The sequence below is a fragment of the Anomaloglossus baeobatrachus genome, chromosome 5, assembly GCF_048569485.1.
Source record: "Anomaloglossus baeobatrachus isolate aAnoBae1 chromosome 5, aAnoBae1.hap1, whole genome shotgun sequence".
Lineage (NCBI taxonomy): Eukaryota > Metazoa > Chordata > Amphibia > Anura > Aromobatidae > Anomaloglossus > Anomaloglossus baeobatrachus.
This window is the reverse complement of record NC_134357.1, coordinates 383,836,955-383,853,373: the sequence shown is the minus strand read 5'-3', so window position 1 is coordinate 383,853,373 and position 16,419 is coordinate 383,836,955. Positions and strand designations below refer to the sequence as shown.

The 16,419-nt window shown below is 48.4% G+C and overlaps 1 protein-coding gene across 4 annotated transcripts in view; it reads right to left on the bottom strand.

Annotated features, from left to right (window-relative positions):
- The window catches only part of SKAP1 (src kinase associated phosphoprotein 1), a 962,073-nt gene that overhangs the window by 106,149 nt on the left and 839,505 nt on the right, over positions 1-16,419 (bottom strand). For 2 of the 4 annotated variants that reach the window (XM_075350053.1, XM_075350054.1), the window contains exon 11: positions 14,491-14,606. The exons of 1 other annotated variant lie outside the window; for it this stretch is intronic. In XM_075350053.1, coding sequence (XP_075206168.1) covers positions 14,491-14,606 — 116 coding nt within the window. Of the gene's footprint in view, positions 1-5,600; positions 5,802-14,490; positions 14,607-16,419 lie in introns of those variants that run through there. One more of the 4 variants, XM_075350055.1, reaches the window with a different exon arrangement.

Here is a 16,419-nt window from a genome sequence, read left to right as displayed (position 1 = left end):
GCTGATGCTGGGGGAGGCTGGGAGGAGGAAGGCTGATGCCGGGGGAGGCTGATGCTGGGGGAGGCTGCAAGGAGAGAGGCTGATGCTGGGGGAGGCTGGGAGGGGGAGGCCAATGCTGGGGGAGGCTGGGAGGAGAGAGGCTGATGCTGGGGGAGGCTGGGAGGAGAGAGGCTGATGCTGGGGGAGGCTGGGAGGAGGAAGGCTGATGCTGGGGGAGGCTGATGCTGGGGGAGGCTGGGAGGAGAGAGGCTGATGCTGGGGGAGGCTGATGCTGGGAGGGGGGAGGCTGATGCTGGGGGAGGCTGGGAGGGGGAGGCTGATGCTGGGGGAGGCTAGGAGGGGGAGGGTGATGCTGGGGGAGGCTGGGAGGAGGGAGGCAGATGCTGGGGGAGGCTGGGAGGAGGGAGGCAGATGCTGGGGGAGGCTGGGAGGGGGAGGCTGATGCTGGGGGAGACTTGGGGAACAGAGGCTGATACTGGGGGAGGCTGGGAGGAGAGAGGCTGATGCTTGGGGAGGCTGATGCTAGGGGAGGCTGATGCTCGGGGAGGCTGGGAGGAGAGAGGCTGATGCTGCGGGAGGCTGGGAGGAGAGGGGCTGATGCTGGGGGACGCTGATGCTGGGGGAGGCTGGGAGGAGAGAGGCTGATGCTAGGAGAGGCAGAGGCTGGGAGGGGGGAGGCTGATGCTGGGATGGGGGAGGCTGATGCTGGGGGAGGCTGATGCGGGGGGAGGCTGATGCTGGGGGAGGCTGATGCTCGGGGAGGCTGGGAGGAGAGAGGCTGATGCTGCGGGAGGCTGGGAGGATAGGGGCTGATGCTGGGGGACGCTCATGCTGGGGGAGGCTGGGAGGAGAGAGGCTGATGCTGGGAGAGGCAGAGGCTGGGAGGGGGGAGGCTGATGCTGGGATGGGGGAGGCTGATGCTGGGGGAGGCTGATGCTGGGGGAGGCTGATGCTGGGGGAGGCTGGGAGGAGGAAGGCTGATGCTGGGGGAGGCTGGGAGGAGGAAGGCTGATGCTGGGGGAGGCTGGGAGGAGGAAGGCTGATGCTGGGGGAGGCTGGGAGGAGGAAGGCTGATGCTGGGGGAGGCTGATGCTGGGGGAGGCTGCGAGGAGAGAGGCTGATGCTGGGGGAGGCTGGGAGGGGGAGGCCGATGCTGGGGGAGGCTGGGAGGAGAGAGGCTGATGCTGGGGGAGGCTGGGAGGAGGAAGGCTGATGCTGGGAGGGGGGAGGCTGATGCTGGGGGAGGCTGGGAGGGGAAGGCTGATGCTGGGGGAGGCTAGGAGGGGGAGGCTGATGCTGGGGGAGGCTGGGAGGAGGGAGGCAGATGCTGTGGGAGGCTGGGAGGAGGAAGTCTGATGCTGGGGAGGCTGATGCTGGGGGAGGCTGGGAGGAGAGAGGCTGATGCTGGGGGAGGCTGGGAGGAGAGAGACTGATGCTGGGGGAGGCTGGGAGGAGAGAGGCTGATGCTGGGGGAGGCTGGGAGGGGGAGGCTGATGCTGGGGGAGGCTGCGAGGAGAGAGGCTGATGCTGGGGGAGGCTGGGAGGAGAGAGGCTGATGCTGGTGGAAGCTGATGCTGGGAGGGGGGAGGCTGATGCTGAGGAGGCTAGGAGGGGGGAGGCTGATGCTGGGGGACGTTGATGCTGGGGGAGGCTGGGAGGAGAGAGGCTGATGCTGGGGGAGGCTAGGAGGAGAGAGGCTGATGCTGGTGGAAGCTGATGCTGGGAGGGGGGAGGCTGATGCTGAGGAGGCTAGGAGGGGGGAGGCTGATGCTGGGGCAGGCTGATGCTCGGGGAGGCTGGGAGGAGAGAGGCTGATGCTGGGGGAGGCTGGGAGGAGAAAGGCTGATGCTGGGGGACGCTGATGCTGGGGGAGGCTGGGAGGAGAGAGGCTGATGCTGGGAGAGGCGGAGGCTGGGAGGGGGGAGTCTGATGCTGGGATGGGGAGGCTGATGCTGGGGGAGGCTGATGCGGGGGGAGGCTGATGCGGGGGGAGGCTGATGCGGGGGGAGGCTGATGCTGGGGGAGGCTGGGAGGAGGGAGGCTGATGCTGGGGGAGGCTGGGAGGAGAAAGGCTGATGCTGGGCAGTGGGGGAGGGGCAGGAGAGTGCAGCTGTGGGGGAGGGGGCAGGACAGTACAGCTGTGAGAGGCAAATAGGACGATAGAAGAGGGTAGTGGTGGAGGGGGCAGGAGAGTGCAGCTGTGGGAAAGGGGGCAAGAGAGAGCAGCTGTGGGGGGGCAGGTGAGTGCAGCTGTGGGGCAGAAGGCAGGAGAGTGCAGCTGTGCTTTGGGGGGATGGGGCAGGAGAGTGCAGCTGTGAGCGGCAAATAGGAGGATGGAAGAGGGGAGTGGGGGAGGGGGGCAGGAGAGTGCAGCTGTAGGGGAGGGAGGCAAGAGAGTGCAGCTGTGAGACCAAATAGGAGGATAGAAGAGGGTAGTAGGGCTAGAGTCATCATTCAGGGAGCTAGAGTGTTGCGCCCCTGAGGCTTCAGTTGCCACAGAGTACTACACCTCATTTAAGGAGTAGTGCTTAACCCGGTTCCAGAGGAAGTCGGTATCGGTTACACCACTTACACACTCAAATACACCACCAGGATGCCCTCCCCAATGGTGACCGGGCTAGGGTAGGGTCTTAAGGTAGACTTCAAACATGGGGGGCACCACCCAGTAGTGACAGGGACTTGGGGGAGGAGCAGCCATCAGGGGGAGTAAGGAGCCAACACTACAGTTGGCGGAGTTCTCCGGCAGGAGAGGAAAGGAGCGGATGTGTCCTACCAGTGCTCTGGTGGGACATGGGAGTTCATGCGATTGCCAAGGGGAGAGCTTCAATGCTCCCTCGGAACCGGCGCCACGCAGGGTGCAGGACCCTAGGGAAGATCATTCTCCAAGTTGGTTTTCCAGAATCTATCGGGACGGGGAGGTTTCAAGCTTTCCTGGCCACACAGAGCCTGAAAACATAGTGCCAGATAGGACCCGGGGCCTTGCACAGCACCAGGCCCCATTGCGGAGCCGCGGCAAATAGGGACAAGAGTACTACTCGAGATGGACTGGGGTCCCCAAGTAGCTATAAGCCATGGGGATCTAACACACAAGGCGCTAGGAGGAAGGCACCCACCGAGCATCACACCGGACTGACCTCCAAAGGAATCCGGGTTGACGGAGCCCATCACAGCGAGTGATTAGTACTACCCGGGTGAGCGGCACTAAGAGTGAGTAAAGACACCTGGAACCGCAGCATTTGACTCTGACTTGGTCACCCCCCGCCCCGCTCCTTGGCACCAAAGGACTTCGCCATCACTACTCCCCTCACCATCCTTCCCGGGGCCTGCTCCGCCTGTGGGGAGCAATACCATCTTTGGCTGGTATTTCCATCCGCGCTGAAAGACAGTGACAGCAGCGGCGGCTAATATCTGGCCGCGTACCACAGGTGGCATCATGACAATCTTCCTACTACTATCCCCATCATCCTCCCTCCTTATTGGTGTACACCTCGCGGCACAAAGCCGGGCAGGCCACCGCGACATCCCAGACCACCACACCGGGCCGGTGACGATTAACTCAGGTACGAGGCCCCACGCCTGTTTCCCCCTGCCCCCTACAAGAGTACTCAATTCAAGTTGCATTGTGTTCCTCTGGAGCCTCCCCCTCTTACTACTGCCGACTACAGAGCAATGGCAGTGCAGGAGAGAGATATACAATCTCCTCAGAAGTCTCATACTTCTGCAGCACTCCCTGCAGAGGCCTGAGACTCCACAGCAGCTCCGTGCCGGTGGGCGGGGCTTACTACCGCGGGGTGGGGGTTACTCCTGTGATGCTCCAGAGCAGTGAGTGCAGGGGATGGCTGTGTTGCGAGGAGGCAATGATCAGCATTTTTCCCCTCTTCTGATGGATAGAACATGCAGTATATTTGCTGTATGGTGGATGAGAGACTCTCAGAGTTAGGGGCCCAGTGGGGGATCCACCAATTTCCAGGTGGACTACACCATCGCCCAGCAGATACACAAAGCCAGCGGCTGAGTGATCACTGTGCTCATAATTCCGCCCACCTCTCAGCACCGGCTTTAGTGGAAAGAGGTGGGCAGGATTATTGGCGTGGAGAGCAGGGAATATACAATTGCTTAAGTAGCCGGGACATGTGTTAGCTCCAGAACCGGCAACTGCCTCTTGTGACACCACAATGTGCAGGGACCAGACGGTAAGTGCTGCAATATATGTCATCTGGATCTGAGCACTTTGATGCCCATCCAGCTGAAGAAATTGCTGACTTCCTCAGGCCCCCTGAACCCCAGGCCCGGTCGCAGTGGCGACTACTGCAACCACGATTGTTCCGCCCCTGCTTAGGACACTTGAGTTTGTGGGCTAACTGATAAACTGATAATTATTTGGACTGTAGCTTCACTGATTTTTGATCAACAGCAGATTACTGTACTGTCTGGTCATTGATGACATATTCTGCAATGACACATGCAGAGTTGTGAATGCAGCTCTGGGTTATACTAGCAAAGATTGTAAAAAGATCAGCATGATAAATTATTGCAAGGTATCTGAAAAAGTTACTCAACCATTTCTATATCTATATTTAATCTGTAAAATGTTGTAGACTTCTAAACAGTTCAGGAAGATATTTTCCTAGATAAAACCCAAGGAATAACTTCTATAAGCACAACTCTGTATTTATGGCAAAATCAGTAATTGCAGGAGCAGTTACCATTCATGGTTATCAGCTGGGGCCACCCTATAGTCAGGCCTGGAGAACTGGGACAAACAGGCTTGGCAGAGCAGAGTCAGTCACCCAGACAGGCTTAGTGTAGCAGATCTAAAGTTTTATAGCTTACTATTAGTCAATTGTCTGAAACTCATGTGTGCAAACAGCCGGTAAATGAAACAGACTTAAAGTATGTTGTAATACTATACATAACTCCTAAGGGTAAAGTGCAAAAGTCATACAAACTAAAAGTTGCAATGCATTTTGGCATGAGGTCACCTAGCAGTCTAATTGTCAAGCATTGCTCATTGTAATACGGTGGTACTGATGCTTTCTCTTTATTCTGTGGATTGCCGGAACCATTAGATGATTTCCACTTTTAGTGACCATGATTTTATATCCCACTGTAGTTTGCATGGTTGATCAGTAGAAGTCACTGAAGTAGTGTAAAAAATGCTGGGGAGCTGTTCCATAAGAATGATCAACAATGCTGTCCTCAAGTCCGAAGACCCGACTTCTCTACCTTTTTTTTTTACTGTACAGCCAGTCAGATTACTCTCTTTCTGATTTGTATAGTTTGTTCACTTGAAAGTATCTTCAACTTTCCACTCCTACATTTCCGAATAAAAAATGTAAGACTTTGGGATGCATTATGGGAATTAAACTAGTACACAGTGCAGGAAACCCAGAAGATGACACTTGTGTAGTGTAATGCAATGCTTGTATGCACAATATGCCTAAATTGTCTGTATACATAAAATTGCTGTCAGCCTAATGCTCATTCACAAAACTGACTGCTATGTTTCATCTGTTTTCAAATGGATTTTAATAGACAGAATCATAGAATGGTAGAGTTTGAAGGGACCTCAGGGGCCATCGGGTCCAACGCCATGCGAGTGCAGGTTTTCCTAAATCATCCCAGCTATGTTTTTCCAGCTTCCGCTTGAAGATTTCCATTGATGGAGAGCTCACTAGCTTCCATGGTAGCCTGTTCCACTATGTGACCTCCAATCTCAATGACCTGTACTTAGGTCTGTCAGGTTACTATCAGGCAAGAGTGCTGCAAACTACAACATATTTCACTGAAAATACCGGAACCTGTGGTGGAAAGCAGATCACACTAATGTAGGACAGAACCATATTCAGGCCATTCACAGGAGCAGAAATATACATGCTATACTTTAAAAGCAGAACGTGTCTGGTGAATTAAGACATGGTCCTGGAGTGACCTCTTAGGTTAGTACATCCCCTGTTGCTATGGACCTCTAAATTAGATTCCACTGTCTGGAATACAGATTTAGAAAATGTCATCAATCTACAGGATCTGCTTAATGCTTGCTAGACTGTATCATCATGTATTAACTGTATACATGGTCTGTGTTTTTGTGTTCATTATTTACAAACTGACCCATGAAATGTAGAAGCTTAGGCTGCTTTCACACATCAGTTTTTTGCAATCAGGCAGAATCCGGCGCTTTGCAGAAAAAATGCATCCGCTTTTTTTTGCCGCCGGGTGCGGTTTTTCCTCATAGACTTTTATTAGCGCTGGATTGTGCCGCATGTACTCGCGTTTGATCCGGTTTTTGACAGTTGCGGCAAAAAGCGTCACTCCAGCAACCGCACAGGACGCAGAGAGGAACGGTTTTTACCAGCGGCAAAAAACTGCATAGACCCGGGTGCGGCTCTGTGCGGCATGTTGCATAATGAAAGTCTATGCACGCCGAATCCGGTGGCATGCATCAAACGCCGGAAGCATGTACCAGATTCGGTTTTTACTTCGGAGCATGCCCAGAAGTGATATAAATTCATTGCTTGTCAAAAAATCAATCACTCATTCTCTCTCTCGCACTGACTCACTCACCGATCATCGTCGCGGCACTGCACGGCTGTCACACTGCTGGCGGCTTCTCCTGATTTGAAAATGCCGTCCGCCCATTATTCAATCTTGTATTCACTGCTTCCCCGGCCCACCGGCGCCTATGATTGGTTGCAGGCAGACACGCCCCCACGATGAGTGACAGCTGTCTCACCGCTACCAATCACAGTCGCCGGGGATCAGGTCTATTTCTTGTCGTAAAAAAAAAAAATAAATTAAAAAAAACGGCGTACGGTACCCCCCAATTTTGATACCAGCCAGGATAAAGACACACGGCTGAAGGCTGGTATTCTCAGGATGGGGATCCCCACGTTATGGGGAGCCCACCACCGTAACAATATCAGCCAGCAGCCGCCCGGAATTGCCGCATCCATTAGATGCGACAGTCCCGGGACTCTACCCAGCTTATCCCGAATTGCCCTGGTGCGGTGGCAATTGGGGGTAATAAGGGGTTAATCATGGCAGGCATCTATGAGACACCCCCAATGATTAACCTGTAAGTGAAAGTAAATAAACACATACACCCAAAAAAATACTTTATTTGGAATAAAAGACCAAAAAAACACCCTCTTTCACCATTTTATTAAAATCCCCAAATACCCCTCCAGGTCCAACATAATCCACAGAGGTCCCACGACGCTTTCAGCTCTGCCACATGAAGCTGACAGGAGCGGCAGTAGAACACCGCCGCTCCTGGGAGATCCACGCAGCAACTGAAGTGAATCGCGGGGACGTCACTGAGGTAGTACCGGGGTGTGTGCGGTGATGGGTCGGTAGTGCCGATGTGTGCGGTTATGATGCGTGCGGTAGTGCAGGGGTGTGCGGAGATGATGCGTGCGGTAGTGCAGGGGTGTGCGGAGATGATGTGTGCGGTAGTGCCTGCGTGTGCGGTGATGATGCGTGCTGTAGTGCAGGGGTGTGCGGTGATGATGCGTGCAGTAGTGCCTGCGTGTGCAGAGATGATGCGTGTGGTAGTGCAGGGGTGTGTGGAGATGATGCGTGCGGTAGTGCCTGCGTGTGCGGTCATGATGGGGGCGATAGGGCTGGTGTTTGTGCAGGGATGATGGGGGCAATAGTGCCGGTGTTTGTGCGGGGATGATGGGGTCTCTCTCTCTCTCAGCATAAAAAAAAAAAACGGATCTGTTTTTTTTTTACCGGATCCGTCGCATCAGTTTTTCCACAATTGGAGACGGATCCGTTGCATCAGGCACAAACCAGATTGTGCCTGATTGCAAAAAACTGATGTGTGAAAGCAGCCTTCGGTGTAGCCAAAAGATGAAGAAATTAATCTAAGCCTCAAAAAAGGTTATAAATAAATAAAATAACACAAACATTACTTACCTGTTCAGTTCCGTTCACATCTGACAGGTGCAGCCAAAAATGCTGGACAAAATAGCACAGTATGATGAAGTATTAAGTCATTGTGAAATGTAATAGTAGGTCATGGTGATGGCTTTACCCCTATGGGAGCCAAGCTGTGATTGACACCACTTCAAACATAAATTAGATGCTGTTTAATCCCCTAGACTTGCAGTCATGATATCAAAGGGCCTAAATATGGCCCCCACCTTACACTAGAAGCAGGGCTTAAAAGGATGCCTGTCAGCGCTACACTGTCAGGCAATATACTGCAATACAGAAATATTAGCGCAGGCTTGCACATGGTCAAAGGTCTAAGTGGGACTAAAGTAGTGAATTAGAAAATAAAGAAAAGGTCAATTCATCTAGCAAAAAAACAGGCCCTTGCATAGCTCAGGTGATAGAAAACTAAACTGATGGGTTTCAGAGTACAGTGACATAAAAAATAAACCTTTTGATATATAATAGTTTTTACAGTGCAAAAGTAGTAAAACAAAAAAATATCTCCATTAGTAATTGTCTTAGGCCTTAATCAGACATCCGTTCTTTTCTTGTAAGTGGGGAAAAAGGGACAATTTTTTTATCAGCATTTTGGATCAGCGTTTTGGTCCATGTGTCTGTTTTACCTACCTTCTGTATTTCATTAATTCTTCTCATATATTAAAAATAAATAAAATAATTAAAACTATCCAAACTTCTCCTACCCATTAACATTATTACCGTATATACTCAAGTATAAGCCGACCCGAGTATAAGCCGAGGCCCCTAATATTACCACGGAAAACTTATTGATTCAAGTATAAGCCGAGGTTGGGAAATGCAGCAGCTACGGGTAAATTTAAAAAATAAAAATAGATACTAATAAAATGTAATGTCCCCATCTTTGCTTGCCCCTTGTAGCAATGTGCCCCATCCTTGCTAGCCCCCTTGTAGCAATGTGCCCCATCCTTGTTTTCCCCCTTGTAACAATGTGCCCCATCCTTGCTTGCCCCCTTGTAACAATGTGCCCCATCCTTGCTTGCCCCTTGTAGCAATGTGCCCCATCCTTGCTTGCCCTTTGAAGCAATGTGCCCCATCATTGCTTGGTCCCTTGTAGCAATGTGCCCTATCATTGCTTGGCCCCTTGTAGCAATGTACCCCATCCTTGCTTGCCCCTTGTTAGAATGTGCCCCATCCTTGCTTGCTCCTTGTAGCAATGTGCCCCATCATTACTAGGCTCCTTGTAGCAATGTGCCCCATCCTTGCTTGGCCCCTTGTAGCAATGTGCCCTATAGTAATAAGCTCTTTAGTAATGTGCCCCATCCTTTAGAAATGTCCTCATTCAGGTCCCTTTCTTGTCCCCTACGCATATTATGCCGTTCACATACACAAAAAAAAATATTCTCACATGTCCTCCGTTCCTGCAGTTCCTCTTAGGCCTGGATCACATTTGCGGGCGACTCTTGCATCACCTGACACAGCGCACACTCTCCTGACAGGTTGGCTGCATGTATTTCTATGCAGCTGAGACGCTCGTGTCTGGAGAGTGTGCGCCGTGTGGGTTGATGTGATGCGAGACTCCGGCCTTACCTGTTCTTGCTGACCGCTGGCACACAGACCCCCTCTGTAATCGCTGTGGGTGCACGAAACCGTCGCTGTCGTCATCGCTTTGCTGCAGTTGAATGCTTTGCGGCCGGCAGGGTAGAAGCTAGAAGGTATGGGCTCCTTCCTAGTATGATGCGGCGGCCTCGTGCAGTGATCATGGAGTGGGTCTGTGTGCCTGCGGTCAGAAAGAAGCCGGTAAGGGATAGCGCAGGAACGGAGGACAGGTGAGAATTGTGTGGTGTTTTTTTTGTTTTTTTACCTCACTTGAGTATAAACCGAGGGGTGCGTTTTCAGCATAAAAAAAATGGGCTGAAAAACTCAGTTTATACCCGAATACATACGGTAATCTGAATGAGTTAAAAAAAGAAATAAAAACGTACAGCACTCAGATGGCATCCATCTGATGTCTCCCTTTTTCCCCAGATACAATGACGTATATGAGTTTGATCTGTGAATTGGTTAAAAAACGGACATGCCTCTGTTTTCTTTTTAAGGACAATAAGCTTGAAAAAAAGAACAAGGACATGTCAGACAGACGCAAAGACTATAATGGGTATGTGTATAAAAATCACAGAACATATATGTGAAAAACAGTTGTCTGAATGAGGCCTGAATCACACTGATCTGCATAATAAAGATAATATATTATTTTAACCAGATCATGAGTAAAAAGGAGTTCCAATGAAAAAAATAAAACAAATGAAGAAAAATAAATTAATTACATGTACATTATGTATACCTTAAAATGAGTCTCTTAAAACATATAAGGCAGCCAAGAAAGAAAAAACACAAGTCCTCATTGATGAAAAATCCTCAAATGGCTGGGTAAAAAAAAGGCTGAGGGAAATTTTCTCCTTTTGTCAAGATAGGCTTGCTCTAAAGTGTAAGGCTGTATTACCCATAAAGAGCTTTTATCGCATTTTTGATGCTGCGTATTTTCGCTGGGTTAGAAACGCAGCGTTTTACAGTTCTAGCAAAGTGGATGGGATTTCTAGAAATCTCCTGCCCTCTGTGCTTCTTTGCTGCATAAACTGCAATCCGCAGCATGTCAATTTCTCTTGCGGGTATGCTTAGTTTTCAGTGTGAAATTTCCTCATGGAGTTGCATTAGATGTGGAAAATCTGCACATAAAAAAGTACTTGTGATTTTAGTGCGTTTCCGTGGAGGAAACGCATCAAAAACCCATGTAATCCGCAGCAGACACAGACAGAGTCGGGCGATGAGAATGAACTCTGATGAAGTGCACCCGACTTCATTGTCATCCCGCGGCTCTGTCTCTGTGTGCTGTCATGAACTCAGATGAACCTCCGAGGTGAGTGCCAGGACACAGGAGTCCGCAGCAGTGACGTCTGAGCTTCACCCGATTTCACTGGCATAGCGCTGCTCTCTTTGTGTGGCAGCCTGATTTGTGCTCACACGTGAAGGACTCACCTGTGATCGCAAATCCCCTGAGTGACTGCAGTGAGCCGCATGATCAGCTGTGCTTTTACTCAGGTTACTCGCGGCCACAGCTGCAGTCCTCCACCTGAGAGCGGTGGCCGCAGGTAACCTCAGTGACAGCACAGCTGATCGCGCGACTCACTTCAGTTGCTGCATGGAGTTGACAGGAGCAGTGGTGTTCTACTGCCGCTCCTGTCAGCTTCCGATCTAGCAGAGCTGAAAGAGTCGTGGGACCTTGGGTGGATTACGTCCGACCTGGAGGTATTTTTGAGGGATTAATAAAGTGGTGAAAGAGGGGTTTTTTTGTTTTTCATTACAAATAAAGGATTTTTTGGATGTATGTGTTTATTTTCTTTAACTTACAGGTTAATAATGGAAGGTATCTCGGGGAGACGCCTGCCATGATTAACCTAGGACTTAGTGGCAGCTATGGGATGCTGCCATTAACTCCTTATTACCTCGATTGCCACCGCACCAGGGCAATTCAGGATGAGCCGGGTAGATTCCTGGGACTGTCGCATCTAATGGATGCGGCAAATCCGGGCGGCTGATGGCTGATATTGTTAGGGTGGTTTGTTCCCCATAACGTGGGGCACCCCATCCTGAGAATACCAGCCTTCAAACGTGTGGCTTTACCCTGGCTGGTATCAAAATTGGGGGGGATCACACGTCGTTTTTTTTTTAAATCATTTATATATTTTTTAATGCTTGATATAGACACACCCACCGGCGGCTGTGATTGGTTGCAGTGAGACAGCTGTCACTGAGCGTGGGGGAGTGTCTGACTGCAACCAATCATAGGCGCCGGTGGGCAGAGAAAGCAGTGAATACTAGATGGATTAATGAGCAACCGGCATTTTAAAAAGAGAAGAAGCCGCCACAGTGTGAACGCCGTGCAGCGCCACGCCGGTGATCGTGGATCGGTGAGTATGAGTGAGGGGGTGGGAGGGAGAGACCGACATGGACAGAGAGAGAGATAGAGACCGAGAAAGAGATCGACCGACAGAGAGAGAGAGACCGAAAGACCTGCGTTTATTATGTCAAAAACACATGCAGATCGCTAGTAAAAAGCAAGTGAAACGGATTCTTTCTAGAAAAATATGCGTTTTGACATTTCACATTGACTTCAATGTTATTAAAACGCTGCCAAAATGGCAAAAACAATTGACATGTTGCTTCTTAAAACGCAGAGTTTTTGACAAATTTTAAGCAACTAAAACGCTGCATTTGTAAAAGCATCGTGCGCACAAGAAAGCCCTATTTTACATAGACTTTGCCTGGAAATCAAAACGCATGCAATTTTGCATTAAAACACTGCAGAAACGCATGAAAAAATGCAACGTGCGCACATAGCCTAAAAATGACAACGTTTTGTCAAAGCCAGTTTCAAAAACAAAACAGCTTATTTAAAGCTCGGCATGCCAAACAGACAAAAAAATGCAGCGTTAAAAAACGCGTAAAAAATCCTGATCTTGGGAACATAGCCTATGGCCAAAGCTCATTTTCTGCTGCATATTCACTTATGGAAAATCTGCTGTCTTTTACAGTGGCAATAAAGGGCATGAGATTTTATGAAATCTCATACACATGCTGTAAAAGATATCAGCAATGTAAACTGACAGCTTAGAGATCTGTAGCATGTAAATTCATGCTGCAGAAATACGTGGCAGTATTACTTCTTGCCATGCAGAGGTGAAATGTGCGTCTTTCCCGCACCTTTTGGCTGCAGTAATCACTTCGCTCCAGGAAAATAAATATTACGCCCCATTCATAAATCCATTTGTCTTGGTTCATGACCCTGGCCAAGGAACAATCCAGTTTATAATGTAGGACCTGGTAGTAGTAGGACGACTTCAGTTAATCACTAGCTACAAGATTTTTTCCTTACAGGAGTGTTCTAAATGTATTTTACTTCCTGGACAATGGACCCTCTAAGGCTGTGGCTACACGAGCATATCGCATCCAATGCAGGAGCATCGGATGTGATATGCTAATAACCCTCAGCTCCTGCTCTGCTGCGAGCGTGAACCAAGTGTCATGCAACTGTGACCCAATCTTGTGATCGGATCACAGCTGCAGAGGAGAGGGAGGGATTAATCGCTTTATCTCCTCCATTGTCAGCTGATGTGATTATCACACTGCACTCCAGTGTCATCCGAGTGCAGTCCGATGTTTCACTTAAACTTAACATAAACTTGTATGGGTGCAAATAAACTGTCATTGCAGCATGCTGCGATTGTTTCATTGGTCCGATCAGGGCTAAGAAAAAAATTGCAGATGGGAACGGCCCCATAGTGTAACGTTGGTCCGAGTGGAATGCGATTTTTTATCGCAAACCACTTGTCTGACTTTACTCACCGTGTGTCCTAGACCTAACAGGTGAGCTCACCGTTCACATCCTAAAAAGTGACTCAACCACTGCAGCTTTGTTGTGTGTTTTTGATACACAAATTGTAGCAAGAAGTCATCTTCTTGTGAACTCACCAATAGCTTTTTTTAAGAACGCTTGGATTAAATCAGTCTGCGCAAAGTTCTGGTCATGTGACGGATACAATGGAACAAACTGGGACAGGTCGACAGGATAATTATCAGGATGATTTTAGGGCAATGCTTTGCCTAAAAAAGACCACTATTGCTTACAATCACAGTTTGGTCATCTAATCTAGGCTCATCAGAATTGAGATAGTTATGATCTTGGCAGTTTTATTTCACCCTTATTTACAGAATTGTAGCTCTGTTTCAATTATCTGTGTGTGTGTAATCTACATCAAATAAAAGGCATGAAATAAAGGCTGTGTATGTGTGAAAGATGTGATGACACACGTGGCAGGATTACCATTCCCAGCAAAAATACATTCAGTGGAAAAATAAATAATCGCAACAGCTGAATTATACTGCTCATAATTTATGATAAAGGGGTTTTCCATCTATTTGATTTAATCTCTTACCCATATTACAATTCTTCAAAGGAGTCACTGTCCAATTGATACACTTTTACTCTATGGCTATGTTTATTGTCTCAAGCAGGCAGTAACATGGTGCTGGGACCACTGTGATTTGTCTTGTTCATTCTCTGAGTGCCAGCACCAGAGTGGTCAAGATATCAGCAATAACATCACATTCTGGTGGGCTGCTGATAGGCATTCTATTACTGAGTCGGGGGCATCATCAGTAGTGTGCAGCTCTACACTTGCCCAATCTACAAATGCACAGAGCTGAAAGTGCCATGGTAAAACAACACAAACACCCTGGGAGCACATATTTACTGCTTTAACAGAGCACAATCAATGAAGAATTAAAAAGAAAAACACTTTATGCATTTTTACTAGTCTTGAAAATAGAATTTTTTTTTATTAATTTATTTTAGAGCTAAAAAAGCCCTTTAGCGCTAAAAAAATTTCTGTGCTGTTATTGGGAATGGTGTAAATGGATACAATATTCTAATAAATGACCTTACAACATGTAAATCATTATACATATAGGGCACAAGGGAATTTTCCCCTCTTTCTTAGCTTGTTTGTTTTTTACCTTGCTTAGAATACGGATAATGTCTCCACGCTGGAATGACAGCTCATCACTCTTGTCACTCTTGCAATTCCAGAGTCCCTGGTAATAATCTGCATAGTTAATTACAGACTCCCCTGCTGAAGAAAGCAATACAAGTGCACATATTAGACAAGACAAACACAACGTTTATCTGAAAACACAGCTAACGCACAGATATCACATCTATAGGAAACTTACCTAAGAGACCACCAATCTTTGCAGTATGGACCATAGATGTGACACAATGCATTTCCATCTCCATCACATTCAGGAGAATTACAGCTGGCTGTCCATGTGCCTTCTATTCTCACCATCAAAGCCAATAAGTGTCATCTCACTGCACTACCCAGAACTGATATTCTAAGTAGAAACAGTCTAACAATGCACTTTTATAAACAGATGAATCATTGGAAAATGTTCTGCTTTTACTTTGCACAAAAGAAGTTTTAAAGAATTCAGTTCTGCTACTTGTGAAGAGATATTATTATTATTTATTATTATAGCGCCATTTATTCCATGGCGCTTTACAAGTGAAAGAGGGTATACGTACAACAATGATTAACAGTACAAAACAGACTGGTATAGGAGGAGAGAGGACCCTGCCCGCGAGGGCTCACATGTGGTTCGTACAGTTAATGGTCATAATAGGAGATAGTATACCCAATGTAATGATTGACTCATCAAGACAACATCATGCCAAATCCAATATGAAAAGCCAGAGGCCATCTTAAATGGGTTATTCAACCATTTAAAGGAATCTATCAGCAGGTTTTTGCTATTTAATCTGAGAGCAACATAATATAGAGTAAGAAAGCCTGACTCCAGGTTCTCTAGTTTCAATATAATCAGTGTTTTATCAGCAGGAGATTATCACTACAGGACTACATGTCACATGCCATGCAGAGCAGTCAGGCTTATCTGTGTTACTTTAGCCCCCTGATTGGTAGCTTGCTAACATTTCACAGTGTACACAAAGAGTGGGCGGGTATCTACATCAGACAAAACATGGATTCTACCAAAATTGCACCAAACAGTTCAGTTAGGCCCCTTTCACACGTCAGTGATTCTGGTACGTTTGCTTTTTTTTAAACATACCAGAATCACTGACATACGCAGACCCATTATAATGAATGGGTTTGCTCACACGTCAGTGATTTATCACTGCACGTGTCTCCGTGCGGCGTACCCGCGTGTGCGTGATTGCTGCACGGAGACATGTCCATTTTTTTCTGGCATCACTGATGTTCCACGGACCACACAGTGGTGTGGTCCGTGAAACACGTGCCAGAAAAAAACGTGCATTTAAAATAATAAACATTTTAACTCACCCGGCGTCCAGCGATGTCCTCTGCAGCCCGTTCTCCCTGCTGCTTCTAAGCCGGCTGATTACTGTCGCGCATATTCATTATGCGCGACACAGCCGACCCGGAAGCAGCTGCTGCGGGGGTCACCGCCGGCCGGATGCTGCGTCGCGGGAGCGATCAGCACCATGGACAGCGGGAGCGGGTGCAGGTGAGTTGATTTCTAAGTGCAATCACGGGCCACGGATAACGGAGCCCGGATTGCACTTAGACAACCCACGTGTGCCGTGATTCACGGCACACGCAGGGGCATGTGCGTGTTTTACACGCCAGTGAAAAACGTCACTGTTTTTCACTGACGTGTGAAACGGGCCTAAGTGTGATACATCACTGGAATCACGTTCTCTGCCCCTAAATTAAGCTGCTATTAGATTACATAGAAAAACCTGCTCACGGATTCTCTTTAAAGGTTGTTGCCTATCCTAGGGTAAGCCATCAGTTTAAAAGGGAATCTAGAAGAATACAAGGCACTCCCAAGGTTGGCTGCAACGTGTGATTTATTTAATGTGCATAACAACAAAAGAACGTTTTCGGTCCATAGACCTTCCTC